This window comes from Macrobrachium rosenbergii, chromosome 29 (genome assembly GCF_040412425.1).
Source record: "Macrobrachium rosenbergii isolate ZJJX-2024 chromosome 29, ASM4041242v1, whole genome shotgun sequence".
Classification (NCBI taxonomy): Eukaryota; Metazoa; Arthropoda; class Malacostraca; order Decapoda; family Palaemonidae; genus Macrobrachium; species Macrobrachium rosenbergii.
In genome coordinates, this window is record NC_089769.1 from 16,219,349 (window position 1) to 16,246,875 (window position 27,527).

The 27,527-nt window shown below is 40.3% G+C and overlaps 1 protein-coding gene across 1 annotated transcript; it reads right to left on the reverse strand.

The window, feature by feature from the left end:
* Positions 1–1,257: 1,257 nt before the first annotated feature.
* Positions 1,258–27,091, reverse strand: Prosbeta2 (Proteasome beta2 subunit). The gene is made up of 6 exons (XM_067131156.1): positions 26,928–27,091; positions 12,803–12,996; positions 10,599–10,732; positions 9,180–9,347; positions 8,626–8,777; positions 1,258–1,570 (listed from the first exon to the last, which is right to left on the reverse strand). The coding sequence occupies exons 1-6, from the start codon at positions 26,978–26,980 to the stop codon at positions 1,450–1,452; spliced, it is 822 nt and encodes a 273-aa protein (XP_066987257.1). The 5' UTR covers positions 26,981–27,091; the 3' UTR covers positions 1,258–1,449.
* Between the last annotated feature and the right edge of the window lie 436 nt (positions 27,092–27,527).

The window sequence follows — 27,527 nt, forward strand, 5'->3', positions numbered from 1 at the left end:
TGAATACGGTAATTGATTGCGAACAGAGAGCTTGTTAGGTTGTAAAAACAACTATAGAGGATAATACTTGTAAGACTTAAGTAAAGGGTAAGCATGTCTGTCTGCTTCCCCATTTAGTGACTGGTTATGTCCTCTGCTGCTTCTCTTCGATCTGTTACCCCAAATGAGTTTCCCATCAGTTCAGAGCATTAGATTTAATAGGATTGAGTCCTTTTTTTTATGTTCACTTGGCGTAAGTTTCGCAGGATAACATTGTTACTATCATTAGTATTTTCTTTTCTGTGCTACCTCCCGAGAATCTTAGTAAGGTTGGGTTGTTTCCTGCATTGGAGGAAGGATCAGCTTCCCACTTTTTCTTCCCTTGACCTTGGCAAGTCCTGCCTTACTCCCTTGTGACTTGGAGTGACAGGGAACCGGGATGTCAGAAAGCTGTGCAGATCTGTGACCGTTGTCCCCTTCCTTTTTTCAGTCTGGTAGGGCACCAGATCTGGCATTAGTGGTGCCAGATCTAACACTAGAATTCATTCTCCAATAGGATCGCTCAGGTAAGAATAAGAGGAATCGCCTGTTTTCCCCTTTAATTTTACCGTACGCAAGTTTAAGCTGCCTTGTCGAGGATAGTTAACCTTTTGCTTTGATCAGTTCTGTTTCAGTCCCCTGTAGCTAAGGATCATTTGCAGTTTAAGGCTAGCATAAGTATCAGTGAGAGACCTCGACTGTCTTCGGTTTTTCGGCGTACTATTTTGGATTTTTTGGCCAGGGCGATAATCCGCCTTGCAGTTTTGATGCACCAGTAGTATGCGTCTAGTGCGAATTTGTGCATTTTGCCACATTTTTGTGCATGCGTGTGTATCAGGATGCCTGTGGCATGTACGCCTATCGCGTACAGGCCCATGACTTGTACACCTGTTGCGTGTCTCTATGGCATGTGTGCCTACCTCTCGTGCGCCTGTGGATTTTGCCTATCGCATGCATGCCTATGGCTTGTGCGCTTAGGATCCTTTTACAATTTGATTTTAGGGGTCTTGTCCAACTATCCAACCCATGAGGTGAATTAAAACACCATGGTGCTTGAGGTTTGCATATACCTGCCAAAGTGGTTTGTTTTGTATGTGTCAGAATGTCACACACCCAACAGGCTGAAATATCACAGCTGTTGGTGCAGGTAAGGTGTATATAAAATGTTTGCATAATAGCCATGTTGAGTAAATAAGAATATTCATCATGTCTTGAACTTGTAAAAAAAAAAAAACACAATTCAGTGTAACTCGTTTATTAAATCAAACTTCCAAAGCTCTTACAAATATTTATAATTAAAATTCTTTACCTTCCTGTCTTGTACAAGAGAAAGATATTAAGCTTTATAGTGTACTTTTGAAAAAGTTGCTGATACAATTGATTCAATACATTAACTCAAATTTATCAAACAAGTCTGCTAGTATAAAGAAACTACGCAGTCTCCATTTCCTCTTCTGAAGTCTTTTTAACACTAGCTGCCACAACTTGGATGTGCCGCACAGATTTCTTAAGAACTTCAGTGGTTCCTATTTTGTAATCATATTTCCCTAACCTGAAAGGATAAATAAAAAAAATCATTTATTTCCAACATATTCCATGGAAAAATGCACAAATATTACCTACTAAACATTAAAAACAGTCTGGATTACCGTGGTACCTCCTAGTTTATCTGTTCCAGAGGTTGGTTGAGTTTCAAATTAGTCTGTTTGGGATCTAATTTCCCCACAAGAACAAAATTACTACTGATCATTTCCAGACCCCTAAATGACTGCTTACCTATATTTGTCTATATTTTTATATATAATAACAAAGAGGATACATAAAATATCTGTTCCTGTGGGAACACAAACAACTTTTAAGTGGCAATTATTTTTCATACATAGCAGAAAGTGTTGAATAAATGTAGTTTACAGGGTTAGCTATATCGTGGTGCTAGTAAGTGGACTTAACAGCAAAGCTGGTAAGATATCACTTTGTTTTTCAACCGTGTTGTGTGAAGTGCTACTACAGTTCTCAACTCTCAATTAGGATACTACAATTTTACATTCCTTTGTTTATTTCTTTCTGCTTGTTTATTCTGTACTGTTGTCTGTTGCTGTGTCTTCTCCATCATGGAGAATATACATGAACAATGTAAAATGAGGGTCCTGGGCAGCCATATGGTTGCTCTATGTCTCCTTCTTTGTCATCTCACCACTTTCCAAGAGTGCTTCTCATGAACCAGTGGTTAAATCTCCCCCCACCCCAGAAAACATACCATTCTTTGACATACTGTAGTCTTATCTGAGGGTTATATGCATCTTCCCTTATCATATATTAAAAATATTTGGCCTAAACTTATTGTTCCCAGTAGCCCATTCTTTTTTCTGCCTGTCTTGATAATTCTGGTGCAAAAGAACTCATCACCCAATTATCTGTGGTGGTAGCTCTAGCTTAATAATGCATCCGTCAAACCCACTGCCTAAGGTTACTAGACACCTTGAAGACCCAATTATCTGTGGTGGTAGCTCTAGCTTAATAATGCATCCGTCAAACCCACTGCCTAAGGTTACTAGACACCTTGAAGAATCACTTGAATTTGCCCTTCTTCCTCTGAACCACCCTACTACTTGGGTAAATCTCTCTACACAATCTGGTCACTGGATGAAGTTAAGTATACCCTTAGTTTAACCAGACCACTGAGCTGATTAACAGCTCTCCTAGGGCTGGCCCGAAGAATTAGATTTATTTTACGTGGCTAAGAACCAACTGGTTACCTAGCAACGGGACCTACAGCTTATTATGGAATCCAAACCACATTATAATGAGAAATTAATCTCTAATTCTTCAAATTCTTCATTGGCTGGTCGGAGAATCGAACGTGGGCCCAGCAGAGTGCTAGCTGAGAATGATACCGACCTATCCAATGAGGAACTGGTCACTGGATGGCTAGCATACTTTGTGATAAGAGGAAAAGAATGAGGTCTTCCTTCTCTCATTTGTAATCGAAAATGATTCATGACATCGCTCTCATACACACTCCAGTGGACACAGAACTCATTCATGAGCACTCTTTCTCACCATGTGCCTGGTCTCAAGATAGGGTGCAAGGAAAGGCTCGTCAACCCTCTCCACCTCGGTCTTTGAGGGAATCCCAGGGAGCAGGGGTACACACCACTACTATCCAGCACATGACAGATTTCTGTCTAGAGGACATACAATCCCACACCACCTTTCGAGGATGGGCGAGGCAATCAGGCTCCTTTGTTGTGCTCTAACCTCTCTTTGCAAGAAAGATCCCGAAACCCCTTTACCCCTTGTGGTTGAGTTTCTCCTGAAGCTTGGGTGAAGAGCTGAGTAATCATGCCTGTCTAATTCAATGCCAGTCTTGCTGATTACCAATATTAATAGAAATAATGGTTCAAGGAATATTTCCAATATTTCCAATACATCTTGTACTCTCTGTGCAGAAAGTTTGCCGGGCTCTTCCAGAAAGATCAGTGTGTCAACAAGGTTCTGGTCGTCAAGAATTTGTTTCTAGAGCAATGCATTCCTTGGAACCTGCTCCTTTATAATGTTCTTTTCCTCTGAAGCCCCAAATGACTGAATTAGCTTTTTCAGGTGGTTTATTGCATTCCCTCATGCATGTAATAGCCAGGGGAAGGTGACATCAGCTACTTGCCAGCCTACTAGTCTCATCTCCAGAACTGACTAAGGGTGACCCTCCACAGGTGCATGCAGCTGTGAGGGGAAATTGTCGAATCACCATCTGTGAGTTATCGGAGGATGTGCAGATTAGTTACGGTTCAGTTTAGTAATTCTCATTGAAGATTTGGGTATCTCATTGAAGATTTGGGTATGAGACGTGTGTCTGCCAAGTTTGCGCCAACACTGCTTTCAGCTGACCAAAAAGAAATTCCAGTTTGAGTTTTGCAAGATATCCTTGATTGCGTCGAGAACGACAAAAACTTTTCAAAAACAGTTGTAACGGGTGATGAATCTTGGGTCTGTGGCCGTGACCCAGTGGAAGACCCCAACCTCTCCAAGACCAAAGAAAGCACGAATACGTCGAAGCAATGTGAAGAGACAGCTGCTCGTTTTCTTCGACTACAAGGGAACTGTAAATGAGTACTACTGTGATGTGTTGCAGCATTTGCAGGATGCTATTCAAAGAAAAGGCCTGAATTGTATGCGTCTGATGAATGGCAATTGCAACATAACAACACACCTGCCCATTCAGCACAGCTTGTGCAGCAGTTTCTGGCCAAGTACAACATTTTCCAGGTCCGACAGCCATTGTTTTCCCCAGATCCTGCCCCTTGCGACTTTTTTCTCTTTCCAAAAATCAAATCCTACTGGAAAGGAAGATTTCAGGATGTCAAGGAGATCCAAGTGAATGCGACAAGGCAGCTGCTGATCCCACAAAATGAGTTCAGGAATACTTCCATCAATGGAAACAGCACTGGATAAAGTGTGTGGCTTCCGAAGGGGACTACTTCGAAGGAAATTAAATGCTAAAATGGTACATGTTGTACTGTTCTTCTTATACTATAGGATCACACCTTGTATGCTGGAAAAGCTGAGAGGTTGAAAGACACACTCCATCAAAGATGGAGACAGAAAATTACAATGTTACAATGGATTCACCTCTTGACCCATGGAAAACAATGCATGAAGAGCATAAGAACCATATGATATGAAGGGCTGTGCTGAAAGAGAGATTGGAGACAAGCATCATGAGACTTACCAGCACACACAGCTGGTAAATCAAAACTCGATGATTATCTCAACACCTAAAAGAGTGGTAAATCACCTGAGATAGTGACTGAGCTAACAAGAACCCCACTGTTGTTTGAAGCCACAAATCCTGCCCAGTTGTTGAAGAGTTATGGCAACTGAGTTGCAGGAATGCCAACAGCAACCACAGCAAACTTACTCAACAAAGCTATAAATAAGCTCACATAAAATGCAGCGACTGAAGATGAGAATGTAACTTCATGAAATGAGAATTCTGCACAAGAAATCCTCGGATTAAAGAAACTCAAAATATTCAAGTCCTAGATGGACCAGAAATCTCTCTTGCCAGAGCCAGAAACACTTAATGGCAAGCTGTCTCATAGAAAAAATGGTGAAATTATAGGTGTCTGGGCCAGACCAAGCTTGAAGCATGGCATCCACTGTTTGAGCCACCAAGGCCAGTCACAAAGGAACGTACTGAGGAAACCCACCAAAGCCAAGCTGCATCAGGTTCAAGAAAAGATTTCACCAAATTTGTAACTTAGGTTACAGTCAAATGAAAGAAACCATCCTAACTGGAAAACTTGGGGCACCTGCTCAGAGGTCAGTCGTAGGAAGAGCTTCAAAAAACTAAGGCTTCTCTATAGATGCTTGAGTCACCACTGCTAGCATACAAATCAAATCCAACCCTGACCCTTCTGAACTCTGCAGAAAGAGGACAGAAGTAGCACTGCTGACCACTACTACCTGATAAGGTTATCACTCGAAGAAAAGCCAAGAAGGCCACCTAGGGCCCAAGGAAGCCAAAGTGCCGGCAAACTAGTTTCTGACACTGATGAACCTGTGAATTTAATACAACCCCAAGTGGGCTTTCCCATCTTAAATTTAATGAATTTGTCATAAAAAAATTTAAGGTCATAAAAATCTGAGGAGATCTGGGTACTCAAGACTTCCTGAAGCAGGTTCCTGTGATAAGCTATTAACAGAGATCTAGGATCCCAATGGTTGGAGTATTGAGATTCCCCTGTGCCAGATGCCATGAAGTACCGTAGGAAGTGAAGTTAAAAGCATCAAAGAACTTTCCTCAAGAACAAGTCCAAGAGAGTGATACAGACCCTCTTAGGTCTGACTCAAGGGCAAGACTGACAAAGGAGCTCATCTATGGCCTGAGTTGAAGAACCACTGCACTGGAGAAGCTGAAAATCTGATCATAGACTCTGAAGAAGGAAGAGCCAATGGAGAACCTAAATGACTCGGACATAGTTACCCCTCACACCTTATAGTTACCCCTCACAACACGTTGGTCACGTTACTGCTGAGAAACAGTCTACTTGCAAAGATTACCAAACAGGGAGTACTAACAAATATATAATGCTATAAGGGAAAACTGCAGCCAAAGCAAACAACCTCCAGAACCCAAGGCTCCATGCTGATGGTCCCCCATTCTCAAAAATCCATTGGGACAAACGACCTAACAATCTTACCTAAAACCACTTTCAATAGGAGAATTGATGATGGAAGACTGCCCTTCCTTCCCTGTGAAATGAAACACAAGGTGATAAGGGGCAAAGACATTGTTGTAGGGAGAAAGTGTAAGACTTCCAAGGCAGGCTGCTTCCAGTGCAATGCTAAAGCATGACAATGACCAACAGAAAAGAGTAGCATCACTCATTCACTCTCTCTTTCAACAAAGAGAAAAACAAAAACATGGTTGGCAATTAAACTTTCTTTAAAGGAGTCTCTAGGGAGATTGCACATTAAAGATGGTGATTTAAAATGGAGTACTGTAATGGACACAATGAGGACGCAGTTCAACAAGTAAGCACTATACCGATGTAAATAGTACTATCATTTGCATAAGAAACACATTTGTCTTCAGGGCCTAACCACATTAACATGCATGTATCACAGAAAAAGTAGTGGAACACAAAAAACTACCCATATTCAACAAAAATAACAACAAATAGTTAACCACTTCTGATCTGTCTTAAAAATTTAATAAAAATAACAGGACAAAGTCAACCACTTTCAATCTAAGTCTGAAAACAAGGACCTCATGAATAACAAAAGCAGCATTAAAGAAGATCCATCTACAAACTTTAAGACCACAATCCATGATTTCTGTACAACAGTGGATATTGAGATTACCTCATAACAAGCACCAAGAACATGCAAGCCAAACAGCAAATCTGGAATATATAACTACTTTCAGCACATGCATTCAGAAAAATTTTTCCCACACATTCAAAAACTCAAGTCCTGGAAACTAGGCAGTAATTGTTGAATGGTTATTGTCCTCAGCAGGAACAGTAATTGTATCTTGTCAGCTTTCATTAACCAGAGGGAGCAGCAAAAGTCAGTAACACTAGACTGCAAGAGCTGCAACAACCATAAGTCCATTCCACATGTGCTGGCTGATATCCATCTTAAGCAACATGTCCACACATAGATCACCCCCCAAAAACAGCACCACTCAATGAGAGAACACTATCAGCTGCATAAGGGAGTCCTATTAACTACAACTGAAAGCAGTAACAGAAGCAGTGACCAGGTCAGCAGCAAAATTCACTTACCACTGCCACTGCCAGGAAGATGTTGCCACACAACAATAACAATTGCCTTCTACAAGTTGCAATACAATGGACTAGGAAGGAATGGTACTCTGTTAAAGGTGTCACCAACAGCAGTAAAACCTTCCTGTGATCTGACAACACAACACTTGGCACCCCTAATCAGAAATATCACTAGCAATTAAAGGCTTGCCCTTACACGAATTATTCTACCCACAGCAGTTGTGAAAGGATAGCATTCAAGATGCTACCAGTAGCTGTTATCTGGTCAATACTAAGGTACTCTTGGCACCCTTAATCAGAAACACCAGCAGCAATGAAATGCTTGTTCTTAGACCAATTACCTAGCTACAACAGTTGTATAAGGATAACACTCAAGATCCTATTAGCAGCTGTTACCTCCTTGACTTGCCACACCACCATGCAGCTATATGGGCTAAATGACCGCATTTCTCAAAAACACATGCTAGTAGCATTTGACTCCCCTACCAACCAGAAGTTGCACTGGCATTTCACTGTCTTGTCATGCAACAACATTTGACAGTTTTATCAAAAAGAAGATGCCATTAAAAGCATTGCCAGTTACACTACAAGGAGATACTACTTACATCATGCGTGTGAAGCATGATGTAGATGTTAATAACGGTTCTTTTCCATATCCCTTCAGCTCTAGATGCATAGCCTTCTGTATCTTACTTTTTGCCAATCCCCTTTGGCCTATTCCTACTTACTAGCAAAAAGTCTCCAAATCTGCACCTCGTTAAAATACAAATACAATGGTGTAAACAAACTATACTATTAACCACCATGAGCACCACTTCCTCTAAAAGGAAGAGGGGTCTGATGATTAATACCCTGGACACAAGTCCACCCCATCAGTTTGTCCTTGACCAAACAACTTTTGTTAACCAGCAAATCTCAAAGAATGTACGGTAATATCAGCATACATTTAAGTGTCAAGCAAATGTTTTAATTAGTTAGGAAAATGAATGCTCAAACTTTATAGTACTCCTTGGATGACAGAAAAGTCTTGAAACTACAAAGGTTGGAGATAATCATAAGACTCCCTTTCCTCATATATATCAAATGTAAAAATGTCTCCTTGCTTTCCTCCACCCATTGTAACATACCAATGTCCACAGTATGTACCACTTCACAACAGGTGAAGTCTATTTGTGTGGGGGTCAATCAAATTAATCTTATAAATACATTCTAAAAATGAAAATTGGTTTAGTATGAGTCTTCCTTCATATACTGTATTTAAACCTTTGATTTAAATATACACTATTAATATTGTACAAAAATGCACCATATTACTCACCTCTTTCCTTTAACATTAGCAATATCATAAGGACGAATCATTGTTGCACCATCCTTGGTGATAATGCACAAATCCACATTTGAACCTGAGCCAAGATCATTGAAGATACCAGCAGCAATAGCATCCCTCACCAGTTGTTTGGCTTGTTCCAACTGCAACAATAAAGGACGACTTATTATTGTAAACCAAGTGGGGAAGCCATTGACTCTGTTCCTTGATGTGACAAAATGTTTAATCAAAAGAGCCACTGACTATAACCTGAATACAATGATTGGCGTTCTTTGAAACATTTAAAACCGAGAATACACTAAAATACTGAAAATGCTACATTTGCTAAAACCATTCCCAAAACTTGGTTTCATACCCAAGGACACTAGTGGTAGGTAATATGTCCCAGACATCAACAAGACCACTAAAGTGTTTCCTGTCCCTTAAGACCAGGCTATTCAACACCGATGTGTCATAGCTTTAGCAGAGAAAAGTTCAGAAAATACAAAGTGAACTAAACCATTTAATAAACTGCCAGAATACCTCAACTGTGTTTATAGTCCTACCTCCATATCTGGTTCCCAACGTTGCTCAAATACTGACATTGCTGCTAAGGATCCAGATCCCATGGTTGTGTAGGGAAGGCGATCAGTGGAACCATGAGGGTGGATGGAATATATATGGGAACCATATTTGTCAACACCACCCAGCACTAAAGCAGCACCAATATGCCCCTAAAGAACATAAAAAATATACATAAGACAAATGCTTTAATTTTTAAACATACAAAAATAACACAACTACTGTACTTAGCATGTGTGTCAAATCTCAGAAAGGCCAGGACTTTTCCTCCGCAACTGAGTCATTAGTTCCCTGGAATTGCTATCAAGTCAACAGGCATAATCAAATACCATACTTGGTGTCATAATTAAACACACTAACGTTATCACCAGAATACAGAGAATAACTCTAAATACACCAAAATACAGAGAATAACTCTAAATACAGTGTTGAAATCCGTGGTATGAAGACAAGCAACGGATTTAATAAATACACTACAAATATAAAAATCTTGGTATATATTAAAAGAACAGTGTAGTCTGACAGCAATAGTGGCCTTGAGCAAGACTTACTGGTCACTGCCGATAAGTCGTTCTCCTCACTGATTGAACTAATTAGTTTTCATATTTCTATTTTCATGTAAAATTTCTACATATTCTGACTAATTTATATATATTTTTTCAATTAAAATCACATTACTTAATGCCTAAGGATGAAAGGAAACTGAATAAAAAAATTGGGACTCTCCTTGAAATTAAGTCAAATGCACTGAATGCTTGCTGACATTCATACTTTTGTTTTTGTCATCTCACCCTCCACAATCACAATAAATGATGAAAAACTAATAGCAATAAATATGAGGACAATGAATTTATGAGAATAAAGTCACAGAAAATATTCTTCAAATTCTGAGTAAAGTTAAGAAGTTGACTTCGAGTTAACTCGGGAATGTAAATGAGTCATATTACAAAATACACTGTATTTTAAAGAAAATTATACAGTATGAAGAAAATTCCAAAAAGATAAAATATGAGTACATAATAAAATTATAAAAAGTCTCAATATAATATCAAAGTGATATTAAAAATTATATTACAGCAATGCTGACAGTTCAAAAATTACTTGTACTCTATATAAGATATTTTTCAGTCATCCAACTTGTGACTGTTCCAACTTACGAATAGCCTGTCAGGACCTAACCCAGTCATAAGTCAGCAACTATTTGAGCATGTTATTTTTCTTTATTTTTCACTTATGCAATTCCAAGATTCATGCCAAAAATAAACTGTACCACTGTCAAGTAATAGGCAAGCTCACTCTTCACACCTGAGCAGCTGTAATAATTTAATTTATGTAGTCAAACATGATATGAAGCATATAGGCCTAAAAAATATACTGGAAAATCCAAAAACTGAAAGATTTACCTGGTATCTGAAGAGCATCTGCTTAAACATTCGATTGGCAGCCACAACAGGTACCTGTCGCCCTGTGTTCAAGCGGTGAAGTTCCAGCTGGCTTGCCATCAGCTGCGTTGTCATTCCCAGATCTGCTGCTGTGCCTGTAATATAAGATTTTAATAAACGTTATTCAAATTACATTCAATACAGTTTTCACTGGGGTTTGTTAACGAACATTAAGACGACAACTTCAGCGTCCATTTCGATCCTTAACTTGACTTCTAAATCAGCATGCAGAGCAGGCATACAAATATAAGAGCATCTTCACTGAACACAGTAAATAGACAGTGACTGTATGACAAGTGAGTTTGCACATGAATGAAAAATTTTCAGAAAATTCAGATTATCATCTTGGTTGTATGTTCATCTCATAAAAAGGTTTAAAATTCTTGATACAGAGGTTATGTTATTAGCATGAAACAAGTGCTGTATATTATAACATTCACACTTATGTACAAAATAGAGTTACATTACTGCAAGAAGAAATTTTATTTTAAGAAACTTCCAAATAAAATTCTGTAAGATGATTTCAAAGACCACTTTGAATTAAATAAATAAGACCTAATTAAAACAAGTACCATATATTTCTGTGTATACGATGACCTTTAAATAAGACAAGGTAAAAAATTATGACAAATTTTCATGAATTTATCTCATATCTGTAGTAGAAGACGTTGGCTAAATTACAAAACCATCTGTGTATTGGCTAGCTTTTGCAACAATAGGCTATCTTATGAAATACTGGTTATGTAAAGATGATGTTATTACAAATGCTGTTTTACTTACTGTATCCTTAAAAATTCAAAATAAACAAAATACCAAAGCCGATTCTATATCTTGTTTTTGCAATACCATTGTTTTGTTTACATTTCATCACCAATTGCAAACAACCCCTAACAACAATACAATAATGTACAATAATTATCATACATAATTATCGTTCATATGAATTAATTTTTGAAAAATAAATTCTGCATGTAATCGAAAATTGTTTTATTTACCACCACAATAATGATTTTTAATGAAAAATTAATATTATGCTATCCTAAATGTTATTACTTTATCTTTTGATAAATGTTATTACTTTATCTTTCAGTAAAGGTTGCTCGCATAGATAAAAGCCGATTTCACTGATATGGAATTATTCCTCAAATAGGCTATTTATTATGAAGGTATGCCAATAATATATAAAAGTAAACATGGTTTTATTACCTTTATTATCGGTTTATTTCATAACGTACAATAATTATCATACATAACTATCGTTCATATGACTGAATTTTATTGAAAAATAAATTCTGTATGTAATCGAAAATTGTTTTATTTAACACCACAATAATGATTATGCTATCCTAAATGTTATTACTTTATCTTTCAGTAAAGGTTGCTGTGAGTGCAACCATAGCTCCATGTTTACATTTTCTCAGCTGGGCTTCGCATAGATAAAAGCTGATTTCATTGATATGGAATTACTCCTCAAATAGGCTATTTATTATGAAGATATGCCAATAATATATATGGTAAACTTGGTTTTATTACCTTTATTATCAGTTTATTTCATAATGTGAATCTTTTCATGTATATATGTCGGTGGTTATTGCACCAAGGCCGAGGCTAGCCTACCGATAAACATCACTTGGAATTCAAGAATGGTAGTATAAGATGACCCCCATTTTTTAGGGGTGAATTTTTGGATTTAAAGGTTGTCATATAAGCAGAAATATATGGCAGGTAATTGAATATAATACACCAATAACTGAATAGTATACAAATAAAATAAATTAAAAAATAAACAAAATTAAAAATAAAATTAAAGTCATTTAAATAATTAAAATAAATTAAAAGTTAAATATAAAAATACTAAAATTAATTAAATGAACTGTAAAAAATAAAGCGAAGACTTTAGTGAATAAATTACATCAAAAATAACATCATATAAATATAAAGCCATATCAATTAAATTAAATAGATGCACCACTTTCCATTAAACAATTTTTTGCTAAGTACTACAACCATATATTCTTATCCAGAGCAAACAAAAATATAATTAGTTAAGCAAAGGTACTATTATGATTTCTTCAGCAAGAATATTATGATTAATTCAACACAACTACAGCAGACCACAAGTGATTACTGTACACCCAAAAGAAGAACAGTAGGCATGAACATACCAGCACCACAGCAATACATGTTGGGCTGAAGATAATGAATCTTTGAACAGTTCTTGTCTGCTACAATATCTCCCTCTGTAGCTCTGGTGTCTGCACCCAAGACCACTCCATCTTTGAAAACCACTCCTGCAATAGTGGTTCCAGTCTTCCGTGTTGTAGGTGCAAGAAACCCCTTGCCCACCAGGGCTTCATTCCTGATAAATGCAATGTTCACTTATTATGCAAGAAATGCTCTGACACATATATCAAAACAGGATAGTAACATTATAACCATTATCCTGACAAAAAATCTCAACAATGGAACATTTAATTTGATTTTAGGCCAATAATCATTTGTATAAAACTATACCAAGTAACTGACCATCTGGGTGGCTGACCAGATATTCAACAGTGTTACATTAACAGAAGAAAAAATGTAACAACTGCTACCTGGGTTTTATTACCTGGGGCTTTTAAAGGCAGCTGCTGCTATTCTTTAAAGATAAAGCACAAAAAGTACAGCATACTATAGCTGCACCTAGATGTGTTGGCTTCAACTTAGTCTAGGTGAGAAATTTGCATACTGTAGGCTACATGATAAATAACAGGCCTACATAATTATGAGTACATTATTATGGCCGCTTGTTTCTCTGGTCAATAACATCAAAAGCTTATGGTTTTCATATGTTCATTCCATAAACAAAATTACACCTTTTTATTTCTTACCATAAAATCTATTAGTGATGTTTAAATTGAAGCCAGCACATCCAGATGCATCAGTCTGATTATTTTTTTTTTCTTATTAGATATGTCCAGACATACGGACATACAGTAAACCACTGTATTCACGAGGGATGTGTACCGCACCCCCCTCCCCCCGCGAATAGCTGAAATCTGCGAATACTTAAAACCCCTCTAAAAACACTTAGAACTGCCTATTTTGATAGTTTAAACACAAAAAATACTCTAAAAATGCTTATACCTGAGTATTTAAATAGTTTTATCACAAAAAGTGCATTTAGTCATGAAAATATGAAAATACAGTAATTAGTGAATATTTTCCTGTGAAAAATACTGCAAATGGGCAAATTTTCCGCAATAATGGGTAGATATGTTACACACAGAAATCCGTGAATACGTCTGTCCGCGAATAGTGAGACCGCGAATATGGGGGTTTACTGTACATGATATTGGAGTGAAAATGTTCAACAGTCATAATGGGAATTCTATGCATTTATTTACAGATAATGTAATGACATAATAATACGGTAAATATTGTCAAAACTGCAAACTTCTCATATCGCTAACTTGGTAACTGTCAACAGCTGTGAGGGCCAACACAGTGTCTTGCACATCACCATCTCTTGACAAACTGAGTTAAATATGGATGCAATATAATAATGCATATTCTTCATTTTCTCTTCAAATATAACATGCCTCTAAAATCTGAAAGCACCAGCATACTCATGGTGAATTTATTGATGAAAACACAAGTTTTATGATGCAAAATCTAATGATAAGTAAAAACAGGTGTAAAGAATTAAATGCTCCTCTCTTCACTTTTATTCATTGTAATTCCTTTGTGTTTTATCTTACTGATTTCAGAGAAATCATGATTTAGTTGTACAATTAATACTGAATCCTATGGCAAGACCAAAACTTTCCTATCTTGTGCAAAATGTGAGATAAATGAAGAAACATAAACATATTGCTAGTTTTCTAAGCTACAGACGTATATATGGGACAGTGAGCAAGCTGCCTACCTCTTGGTACCAGCCAATCAGAGGCCGCCAAACAAACGTCTCGTAGGCATAGGGCTCACACAAGAATCTACCTAAAGTAAACCAACTATAGTAAGGTGAGTAACTTTAGTAAGCCTAGCTATGATAAACTATGTGAAGTAGCAAAACATAGCCAATGTCCAACTATGTACAACCAAACTAATGCCTCTTTTTCTTTCTAGTATGTATCACTGAGAGTATAGTCTTTAAACTTAGTTGCATTTTCTTAATATACATTTCATTCTACCCATATTCTTGTATTGTGCATTTCATACTGCCACCAATTTTTGTATTACAGTAAACATTCTATCATATAGGACTTTTGTCTAGTGTCTCTTTCTATACTAATAGTACTTCACAACTTCATTTACTTTTCCTGCCTCCCTCTTTTCTTGTGAGAAATACCATATGAAACCCATGAGACAAGAAAAATTATCAGAGCACTACCGAAAACTAATTTTATGCATTATTTCAATAGTTTCCATTACACTTCGAAATACCTTCATCACAACTGGTAGGAACTGAAACCCCAGTAGCAACATTATTATTCATAAATTTTCTTTAAAAGTCTGTGCAAAGTGAATATGTATGTATATATTCAAAATGCTACAGAATATATATGTATATTCACAATTCTACAATGAAAAAATAAATGGAGAGGGGGACTAAATTAAACAGTACCCCTCTATCTGCATCATTTTTGTCACTTGCTGGAACAAGAAACATGAAGCCTATTTAGGGGAGAGAGGGAGAGAGAGAGAGAGAGAAAGAGTTTTCATTGTTGGGGGGAGAAGTATAAAATCTGTAAAAAATTAAAAATTTTACAGTAATTTGTATTTTTCCTAACATACAACCTGAGTTCTTTACATATGGAAATACCTTCAGCGCAGCTAGAAACTGGCCACTCAATTCTAACCAGGTTGTCAGGTAGTTAACTACCAGCAGTAGGGTGGGGAGTCCCACCTTTCTATCCAGCCATGCATTCACTTACCTTCTGGTCCAGGTAACACAGTGAGGGGTGGCTTGAGGTGGGCAGTAAGGACCTCAGGTTTGTAAGTTATGAAAAATTACATTTATATGATAAAATAGTTTTATACTGTATATACTTACCAACTAATTACATTGCTTATAGTTTCACTCACCAGCAGCTTAAAAATTTTGAAATTCGTGGTAGCATTAGTGTTGGTGTAGGTAACTAGTCCCTGCCCACTTTCGGGGTAAGAGAGGAATGACTTCAACAGCGAGACTCTATTGTTTTTACCCTTCTTTCCATATGAAGGGAGGAGGGAGGGCTTTTCATAATTACTTGTAAGTATATACAAAACTCTATCATAAAAATGTAATTTTTATATATGTAACTTACCAAGTAATTACACTGCTGAATCCCAAATTGACACGGAGGTGGGATATATGGATCAACTACCCCAAAATATTATGGATGATAATGAGTTAGAGGATAGCAATCTTAGCATTGGTACAATGCTTGTCATTCCTTACCTGGTAAGACAGCTGCTGCAGGTAGATACTGCTTCTGGCTGGCGCTCCTCTTAACCATGTAGGGTGTGGCAAGTTGGCCAGATGCACCTCTACATCAGTGGGTACTTTGCAGCAAGGGATGAACCTGATGACTAACAAAGTATGCAAGAAGCCAGTTGCCCTGCCCTGGGCACATACTGACAAAAGAAATTACCAGAATCAATGAACACGAACATCACCTACACCACAAAACATAAAAACACCACCCACCCATTAAAACTAAGACTGGTCTCCAGGTACACAGTAACCCCAGGTTCCCCTTGCAGCTCACCACCTAAGTTCAAGGCAAAGAGAAAGGGAAGGAAGAAAAGCTTCCTACACTTCCTCCCCCAACATCATGTCAGCCATAGATAATGGCCCTAAAGTACTACAATTTTCAAAAGTAGTTTCCACATCACGAAGATAGATTTGCACCTCCAGTAAGTCACTTGAAGAACTGATGGAGACAGGTTGTGCCTGAAGGCTAAAGACGTGGAGAAGGCTCTGATCTTGTGAGCTTTAGCACTGATGGACATTAAAGCCTCTTCTCCTACCTGAGAATGGGCCTCAGAGATCAGATCCTTCAAGAAGAAAGACATGCCGTTCTTTGATAGGGCATGAGATGGATTCCTAACCGAACACCACAAACTACTCATAGGACCTTGAATCTTCTCTGTTCTGTGCAAGTAGTACCCTAGTGCTTTCACTGGGCATGGAACTCTCTCCTCCTCATCTGGGCCTAATATTTCCATCAGGCTTTTAATAGTGAAGGAACAAGGCAAGGGCTTGGTTAGGTCTTTATTCTCTGCTAAAAAGCCCAGGGTGAAAGAACATACGGCATCACCTTGGGGAAATCCCACTCTCTTGTCAAGAGCCTGCACTTCACTGACTCTCTTGGCAGTCACTAACGTCACAAGAAAGAGGGTCTTCCTGGTAAGATCTCGTAACAAAGCAGAATTAAGAGGCTCAAAGCAGGGTCTGGAGAGCCACTTCAAAACTACATCCAGTTTCCAAGAGACAGCCTCTTGTCCCTTGAATTTGGAGGTATCGAAGGACTTTATGAGATGGACAGGTCCTGATTAGCAGAGAGATCCATACCTCTGTGCCGAAACACTGAACTCAGCATAGCCATGTATCCTCTGATCATACAGGAGAACAGGCCCCTAGATGTCCTCAAGTACAGGAGAAATTCGGCAATGTCTGCTACAGATGTCTTAGAAGATGAGATGTCATGTCTTCTACACCAGGCTCTGAAGACTGTCCACTTGGCTTGATAGACATGTCAGAAGACGAGCGTCACTTGGCTTGATAGACTTTGTCGGAAGAGGAGTGCCTACACTTGGCAATAGTTTGTGAAGTTGCTCTTGAAAACCCCTTTTGTCTGAGGAGTTTCCTGACAGTCTGAACCCTGTCAGGGCCAGAGTGGACAATTCTTGGTGGAACTGCCTGAAGTGGGGTTGTCTGAGCAGACTTGGTCACTGTGGTAACAACCTTGGGAAGTCCATCAGCAGCTTGAGGAGATCCGGGAACCATTCCTGTCGCGGCCAGAATGGGACCACTAGAGTCATTGTGACATTTATGTGGTTGCGGAACTTGTTGAGGACTTCTCGTATCATGCAGAATGGCGTTCTTGTAGCATGGCGTCCGTTCACCCATACTAGAGGGTCTGGTACTGGAGAGCAAAAGACTGAGAGACGCTGATTCTTGGACAATGCAAAATGATTTATAAAAGGTCTCCCAAACAGCATCCACAGATCCTTGCACACCTGCAAATGAAGAGTCCACTCTGTGGGGAAGTCCTTCACTGGATGGGTCGATATCGTACTCGCCTAGCACTCTCCTAGGCCAGCATTCAATTCTCCGGCCGGCCAGTGAAGAATTAGAGGAATTTTTTTTTGGTGTTAGAAATTCATTTCTCGGTATAATGTGGTTCGGATTCCACAATAAGCTGTAGGTCCGCACCTGACTGGGATGGCTCAACCAATCCACAAGGGCATTGAGCTTGCCCTGGACGAACCGCATCACCAACTTGGTTCCGTTGTGGTCTGCCAATAAAATGAGAACGAATGAGTCCCCCATTGCTTCCTCATATACGTCAGGGCCGTAGTACTGTCCCAGTGTACAGTCACTACAGTAAACCCCCCCCATTCGCGGATTTCTCTGTGGAACGTATATACACATTATTCATGGAAAATTCCCCCATTTGCTGTATTTTTCACTGAAAAATATTCACTAATTACTGTATTTTCATATTTTCATGACTAAATGCACTTTTTGTGATAAAACTATTAAAATACTCAGGTATAATCATCTTTAGAGGTTTTTTTTGTGCTTAAACTATCAAAATAGGTAGTTTTAAGTGTTTTTAGAGGGGTTTAAGCATTCATGGATTTTAGCTATTCGCAGGGGGGTGCAGTACGCATCCCCACGAATACGGGGGTTTGCTGTACTTGATTGCAGACTATTGAAGCAAAATGCTGAAGGCCCAGCCGCATTGCTGTCAGCTCCTCTTGAGGTTGATGAATCTGCTCATGGGACCAAATTCCTGACACTTCTTGGGTGCCTAGAAGCACTTCCAAACCCAGATCTGAAGCATCTGCATAGAAGTCTACGTTGGGGTTCAAAGGAAGAAGGGACTTCCCTCATGACAGCCTGCCTTCTGACTTCCATCACCAGAGATCCTCCTTGATTTCTTGAGATATCGGGAAGACGAGTGTGTCTGGATGAGCTTTCCTGTCCCAGCTGGCCTGCAGATAAAACTGAAGAGTTCTCAAATGAAGCCTTCCTTGGGAAACAAACTGCTCCATGGAGGCTAAGGTACTGAGAAGGGGCATCCATTGGTTCGCCAAACAGGTTTCGTGGGCGAGGACCTCATCGACTTTCTTTAGGCATGACTCAACACTTTTGGGTGACGGAAAAATCTGAAAACTCTGAGAATCATCCCCAAATAGAGAATTGTCTGTGATGGAACCAGCTGGGACTTCTGAAGGTTGAACATCATGAATGCTTCTTTCCTTTCCCAACTTAAGCCTTGTTCATGTCCAACACCAAACGACAGATCATGGCTCATAACATTTCTGCTATTGCAAATAAAAGAAGACAGTCGACTACAAGGAGAACAACTGCTACCAAAAAAGCAGTGTAATGGGCAGCAAAAATGTCCTCCTCCTCCTCCTCCTCCTCCTACTTAGCAGCTGCTGCAAAGCCCAAAAATGATGAGACAGTTTCCCTAGGATGTTCAGGGAAGGCAAAATCTTCTGCACGGATTCCAAAGACAATTACTCCTTACCTGGAACATTAGTAGAATTATTAAGAGTAGTGGAAGGCAAACAGGGTGCTCGGGTCAAGGCCTTACCAAGAGTGGACACTGGCCTGAGCACCCAAATTGGCATCTGAGGAGAGCAAATGGCAAGTGCCCTTCCTCCAACAAGTTAACCCCCTCAGGACTGAGAGGGAAAAAATTACTCACAAAAGGCAACAGGATACATATACCAGGAGCAGGGAGAAAGGAACTGGCTGGATTTGGCAGTCTCACCAAGGATGTGTTCTGCACAGATGAGGCTGTCACAAACTTCTCCCACTAAGTAAAGGAAGACCAACCAGCACACTGGTTCCGAGTAGCTTTCGTGAGTGTAGGACGTGTCTGTGAAGTGCTCTGTGAAAAGTGCCTGACTTGCGCAGTGTTCAAAGTGAATATGATGAAGAGGAAGGAAAAAGAGAAAATAAATACTGTAGAAATTAAACCTAGTAAAGGGAAGATCAAACTATCATACGAACATTATCTCATCTTTATCGAAGCAGCACGTAAAGCTGGAACAATAAATAAAATACCAGAGAAGGATGAGTCAACCTAGATTGGGAGAGTCAGCAACCTGCAGACATTGCTCTGGGGAAGTTGATGAGGAAGGAACTTCCTGTGAAATGTGCGACGTATGGTTTCACTATGAATATTCGACATCAAGGTCAGATACACACCATACTTCGTAGTGATAACATACAGTACATCTGTAATAACTGCAAAAGGCCTGAACAAAGAACACACAAAAAACTCAGTGAAGATGAACTTGAAGAAATAAATGAAAACACAGAGATATTAACAAAGTTGATTCAGGATTCAGCTCAGAAAACTAGTGACATAATGATCGACATATATGAAATCCAAAACAATATTGATAATGCTGATAAAGATGTAAAGACCATGACAAACATGGACAAAACTTATGCTAAAGAGGGATGAGAAAGGACTGGGGGTCTCGGGACTAATACTCCTTCAGTCTCCACTGTAGAGACCGCAGGTGCAGACGCCCATGAGGTACCAGGTTCTCCAGCAACGACAGGTGACTGCTGACGACTTGCCATTGCCTGGCTGGTTGCTCCTGTCGTGACAAGAACAGCTGCGCTGCCTGCCTGAACCTGCTGATACGAGAGTCCGAGGGAAAGACTTTCGCTGCTACCGTGTCTGTCAGCATGCCCAGGTACTTTATCCTCTCCTTGGGGGAGAGATCTGACTTCTCGAGATTCACCAAGATCCCAATATCGCGGCAAAACTCGAGGAGTCGATCCCTGTCCTGCATCAACTGTGAGCGGGAGCTTGCCAGGACGACCCAATCGTTGAGATACCTCAATACACGTATCCCGTGCAAGTGGGCCCAAGCTGACACGAGAGAGAAGGCTCTCGTGAACACCTGGGGAGAGGTCAAGAGCCCGAAGCAGAGTGCCCTGAATTGGAAGACTGTCTCCCCAAGGATAAAACGAAGGTACTTGTGAGAGGACAGATGAATGGGTATTTGGAAATATGCATCCTTCAAGTCCACCGTAAGCATGAAGTCGTTCTCCCTGGTGGAGGCAAGCACGGATCGCGCTGTTTCCATCATGAACCAAGTCTGGCGAACGAATCAGTTCGGGGAAACAGGTCTATGACTGGTCTCCATCCCCCTGTGGCTTTTTCTACGAGGAAGACATGGCTGTAAAAGCCTGGAGACTGGTCCAACACGACCTCCACAGTACCCTTGCTCAGCACGGCTTGCACTTCTTGCTGTAGTGTGGAGTCCTTCAGAGTTCCTTGGACATATGTGCAGAGACAGACCGGAGTGTTGGTGAATGGAGGCCGAGACTTGAAGGGTAGTAGATATCCCTCCTGAAGGACATCCACTATCCAGGTCTTGGCTCCGTGTCACTGCCATGTTGCCCATTGGCTCAACAGGCATCCCCCCCCAACCTTCGGCAGCATTTTGGGAGGAATGCCGCCCCTAGCATTTCCCCTTCTTCTTCCCCTTGCCCCCTTTTCCAGACTGGAAAGCGGGCTGAAAGGGGCAGGAAGACCCACCCTTTCTAGAGGAAGAAGGAGGCTGCGTGTTTCCACAGAATCCCTTTGAAGACCGGGACTTCTTAGGAGCTGAGGAAGAGCTAGCCTGACCCTGAGGGCCTGGCCGCAGTGGAACGCAAAGACCCAGAGGTCTTGGCCACTGCCTGGTGACAAACCGGTTGCTGTCATCGGCCTGGAGCTTGAATAGCATCCACCAGCGGTTCCCTGATCCATGGATCAGAAAGAGCCAGCGAGAGATCCCACTGCCTTCCCTGTGGAAAGAGGCAATCCCTTAGAGGTCTCGGTGCGAGACTTCTTTGGGGGAGAGGCAGGCTTCTTCTTCCTTGGCTGGGGAGCCTCGGAAGGAGAAGAGGCAGCAGACGACAACGACGACAATGAAGATGAAGAAGAAGACGATGACGCCTTCCTGGATCTCTTCTTCTTCTTCTTCGCCATCTTCCTCAAGATCATGGTCAAATCCCCAAACCACGAAGGAGCAACCATGGGGGCCACGGGAGCAGGCGTAACCTGGGGGGCCACAGCAGCAGGTGCAACCCGGGTAGCAGAGATGGTGCTCAGGCCAGCAGCTACTGGGGCAGATACAGCAGCACGGGAGCCAGGAGGGTCCAGGGACAAAGCCAGGGTCGGAGGCACGGGTGGCGCATGGGGAGCCAGGCCGGGCTGAGTGTCAGGGAAGCGAGGAGCCGAAACCGTGGTCAATGACGAGCGTGGGTCAGCAACAGGAGCAGGCATAGTCATATATGGCACCGACGACGTCACCATGTGCAAGGGGCCAGGCAGGGACAACAGGGCCAGGAACCCAGGAGGCAGCGGTACGGAGTGGAATGTGGCTGGCTGGGCCAAAACCTGGGTGTCGAGGTGCGAGGCCACCGTCACAGGCAGCTTGCTAAAAGAAGACACGGTGACAGTCGTGGTGGTGGAAGCGGTGGCTGTGTGGGTCATCACCGGAGCACCAGACATGTGTGACACCAGGCCCTCCAGTGACAACATGCCAGGCAGATGTCAGATCGGGTACCTGGCCAACAGAAGATGCTTCCACCCCAAACCCTGAGGATAAAGTCGGGTCAAAAAGTGAAGCCTCTACTCGCTCCGGGGGGAAAAAATTCACCACCAGAGCGAGGAGAGGCCCCAGAGAGGATGTCCCGGGCAACCGCTCCCCGCGGCCTTCCACACCCGATGAAACAAATGAGGAAGGGGAGGGGGAGTCCTCACCAGAGAGAGAGGCAGCAAGAAGGGGAAGCTTGCTGGGAGGGAGAAACGACCCCGACGGATCAGCCACCACAGGAGTTGTCAGGGGCATGTTATCCTTGGACGATTCCTTGGCAGGTTTCCTATGGTAGCGTCTCCTCCCCTCAAACTTCCTCCACTGCTCGGGAGACCAGGAACAACAATCGCTACAAGGCGAAGCGCGCGAACACGTCCCCTGCAAGTGGGGCAGAGGGCGTGGGGGTCCGTGTCAACGTTAGATCTAAAGGTATCACATTTCTTGCCTCCTACCCCAGGACATACATGCTGGGGGTAGGAGGGCTTAAAGGGCTTATCAACATTCATACTAAGAAACAAAACGAAAGTTCCCACCGGGAAAAAGCTCAACAGTCGGACAGAGAACGAGAAAAACAACGTCCGCAGTCTATGACAGCTGAAAGCAAATTGGAATGTTTACATCCGTGCAGGCGGTACTCCCGCCTCACGGACAGTAGTTAACTGCCTAACCACCTTGTTCAAAAGTTCAACGGCCGTTTCCAGCCTACGCTGAAAGTAATTCCTAATTTAAAGGACCAACGGTTTGTATGTCGTGTCGGAACAAATGGAGATTCAGAATACCATAAATTTATCAGTAAATGAGAAGGGTAAACTTAAACCAAAAATAAAATTAGTCTATGTCCCAAAGGCTGAAGATGACATTGTTGATACCATTGTAAAGAAAAATCCATGGATGGGTAGCCTCATTTCTGAAAATGACGACCTGAAAATTGTAAAGGAAATGATAGCCAAAGATGACAAATATAAACTGTATCATCAAATGCACACCACAAATACAAAAGGCTATCCCTGATAGAGGTGACAAATTGTGTACACTGTATAACCACTGCAAAGTATTTGCTTGTTACACGCCCTATCAATGCTATAAAGTCAAGAATTTGGTCACAGTGCAGCAAATTGGAAAATCACAAATCAAATGAATGTGCTAGCAGTGCAGCAAATTGTAAAATGACCACGAATTTACAAGTTTTAATTTTGAAAAAATCACAAATCAAATAATGAATCTCTCTCTCTCTCTCTCTCTCTCTCTCTCTCTCTCTCTCTCTCTCTCTCTCTCTCTCTCTCTCAGTGCTAGCAACATCTTCAAGTGTAAAAATTGTGTAAAGAAAGGTCATACTGATACTAAACATAAAACATGATGGCAATAAATGCACAGTACATAGAGAACATGTGTCAAAGGTGAAAAATAATACGGATCATGGCTTTGACTAATAATCTTCTATGCAATTTAATATGAAGAGAGCAAATTTAAAAAAAGAACTTAAGACTCCTATTCTGCAGGAGCTACAATACTGACGAGAAAACACTGAAAGACAATTACAAAATATAAGACGCACCTTGTTTTGAAAACGTACAAGGACTGTACATAAAACCAAACAATGTGAAACAAAGTGAAACACTCCATGCAGACAAAAGACAGGTGGATGATTTCCCCTAGCAAAAAGGGACATTATTTATGAGGATCAAGTGCCCCATAAACTACCCATGTCCCTCACAATGTCTTTGGTCTTGTTTTTTTTTTCTCTGCAATTATTCAGAAAAAACAAATCCAAAAAGTAAACACACACCAAGCACAAATACTCATCCAAAAACAGTTCAACAGCAGTAGAGAGAGAAGACATTAAACATTCACCCCGCTAGACAGCAGAAGAAAAGGTGCTTGTTAGTAATGTGCAAGCAGTAGTATTGCACCTAAAACCAAAGTTCAACCATTCCCAGCTCATACTGAATGATACTCCTATTTAGAAGGCTATGGTTTGTATTTCCTTACAAATGAACACCAAAACATTGAAAAAACATATTTTAAACTCAGGAGTACGATTATGGCTTAGAGTAAAAATTTACCTGGCTATTTTTGTACTTAAAAACCAGTTCTCAACATAAGAGTTTTTTCCTTGGTTCTTACAAAAAATAAAATAACATATTTGTTGTTTTAAAATGCTCACCTATTAGAAAGTCTTGGTACAAACCATCTGGCTTCTCCTTAATAAACTCAATAAAAAAAGCATAATAAAATCTGTCACAAATTTACTGTTAGCAAGATTTTTCAAGAAAAGTGTGAGTTGGGCTTGTAATAAATTTTTTTTTTCTGGTGCATTGTGAGTAAGGATGACTACTGTATTTTATTTCAACATCTTTTGTTATTTTCATCTGGATATGCGAGTACAAGAACAATACCACAACCTGATTGGTTCTTTAGTTTTATGTTTTACCAATTACCATAAGTGGGACTTTGAAATTCAGGCCTGGTTTTAACTGTATTTCCCTAAATGATTCTGGCTGTAGTCCTAATGCAAAATTTTCATGCAAAATGTTTTTGGTGTGTTTTGAAGGTTCTGGTGTTCACTTCATTAGCAAAATAGTTGTTTTAACAATAATTGGCCCACTTATATCCTAAAATTAAGGGCAACCAAAGTGGGTAACCAGGTTTTTGGGTGGAAGAAAATACAAAAATGAAATACAAGAATTTACTCAAACTCTGCAAGTTTTAATTTTGATCAAGATATATTTTATTGAATGTTTTCAAAATGACACCATGCAATAGGCCTAGGCTAGGTGCGTAGGGAAACAAGTAACCTTATGTTATGTTAGGTGGGGGATGCAGAGGGGCCAAGTCAGGTAAGGACCCAGCATCCTTGGTTGGATTAGGTCAAGTTAAAACTCTATGATTAAGGTTACTTCAATTTACAGGGCCATTGGTTAGGCAAGAAATTAACATTTAACTCTGAACCATCATCACATTTGGGACTTGAAAAAATAATTTTCATGTTTTAAAGTGTGCTTTGAACATTTCAGACATTCATTTCGTCAGCAAATGATCTATCACCCCGTTCCCATCACTCTACACTCATCAACGTTATCTCCACGTCAAGCTCTTCCTTAGAATTACCATATTTTAATTCAACGTGCCCTAGGTTTGTCTAGATGCAGGAGGAGAGATTCAGGGTGGAGATACAGCACTAGCCAGGTAAGGCCTGGGCACCCCAGGTTAAGGGAGATTTGAACACATGTTTTTCACTCACAGACCTGTGTGTTTTCCCCCAACCAGAAACCCCCTTTTCCCACTGTGGGGCCCCCAATGGTGAAAAAGACTAATCTGAATCCGAAACGTAAACCCCACTAAAAGAGGAATAGCATAGCCTAGCCATCTACAACTAACCTACAAAATACGGTAAAATTGCAGTAAAAGGCAACACAGCCAAATGGCAGGGAAATACACTTTTCTAGGTCATTTTGATGTGTTTCGCACAAATTTCACATTAAAATACATCAGAAATTGATAGTTTCTTAGAAATACCTGGATTATTTTCTCCCATTTAACACTTTTAGGGGTTCTGATACTGGCAGTGCATGTGTTTGTTGTCGGCCAAATGGAATGTCCCTTCGCCATGTTTAGTACTGGCCCGTGGGGGGGGGTACCCATACATTAACAAGTTATTGCACTTGCCGGACGGGATATGAACCTTATTTTTTCTTCCTTTGGTCATGCATAAGTTAGGGGCTGTGACCTGGGTAGTCAAGTGACAAGTTAAGGTTAGGGGCTGTGACCTGGGTAGTCAAGTGACAAGTTAGGGTTAGGGGCTGTGACCTGGGTAGTCACGTAACAAGTTAGGGTTAGGGGCTGTGACCTGGGTAGTCAAGTGACCTGGGTAGTCAAGTGACAAGTTAGGGTTACGGGCTGTGACCTGGGTACTTCTGTGAGAGGTAAGGTTAGGTTGTGTGGGATTCACTGATAAGGAATTACGTTATTCTGATTGATTTTGATGTGTTAAGCACGAATTTCACCTTGAATTTCGTCGGAAATTGATGGCTTTTGGTCCATTTATGTACATGGAGTTAGCTCCAAAACCGTTAATTTCCGACGAAACTGAAGGTGAAATTCGTACTGAACACATCAAAATCAGTCGGAAAAACATATTTCTTTGTCATAATGGCGTGTTGCCTCTTCCTGCAACAATACCCGAAAGACCTCGTCAGGGATATCGCTGCAACAATACCCGAAAGACCTCGTCTGGGATATCGTTCAAGTTGAAAATGCACATAACAAGACAGGCCATGCAGTCGGAAATATGTGGTTCAAGTACCTGGCGAAATTATGATACAAACGCTAACTAAAAGTGTCAGTAAACAATATTCATTTCAGTAGGCTGCCAAACCTTTCGTACCGGTAGCGTACAATAGCCTGCCCAGCGCCTTACAAACTTTGACAAATACAAGAACACAAAGTCAACTGGAGCTCTTACAATAAATCGTCGCTTACCTTGATATGTTATCGAACTGAAAGCCGGTTCGCGTTTCCACAAAGGTGTCCATGTTGGTCCTTCAAAATGATAAAACTAAGACGTTGTCCACTACGCGGTCGTACGCTAACAGCAAGATGACAAGTGTGTTTTCATTTGGTAGGACCGGCAGTGTTGCCATTATCGAATAGGCATAAACTCTGCACAAGTAAATTTATTATTCAAATTAAATTTTGATGATATGATTTTGATTATATGATATTAGGTTGCAAAGAAATTCTAAAAATATATCAAAGAAAAGTTTATTGTTTAATATTGATTGATTCTGTTGCATTCATTCGTCACCGCACATGAATTTCACCCACTGTAACAAGGTACGTATTTTGTTTTTCTGAGTAAAGTAAATTTATAAGATAACATGGGATTTTTTTATTTGTATTCATAATATCAGAGTACAGAGACAAAATTGCTTTTTTAATTCATGTTAGAATGTTTCTTCCGTAAGTTATTTTACACAAGTTTGTGGTATCACTAAAAGTTTGTTCTTGAAGCTAGCAAAGACAAACAGCGAGTAGTAAAGAAGAAAACAAAATAAGAGAGATATGGAATGGGAGCAAAAA

Excerpts from the sequence above, each read along its gene's own strand:
- Prosbeta2 (XM_067131156.1), bottom strand. The coding sequence starts at position 26,980 with ATGGACACCTTTGTGGAAACGCGAACCGGCTTTCAGTTCGATAACATA. Across the intron at positions 8,778-9,179 it reads GTTGGGAACCAGATATGGAG|TTGGAACAAGCCAAACAACT; the intron begins GTAGGACTATAA and ends TTATTGTTGCAG. Across the intron at positions 1,571-8,625 it reads GCTAATGTTAAAGGAAAGAG|GTTAGGGAAATATGATTACA; the intron begins GTGAGTAATATG and ends TTATCCTTTCAG.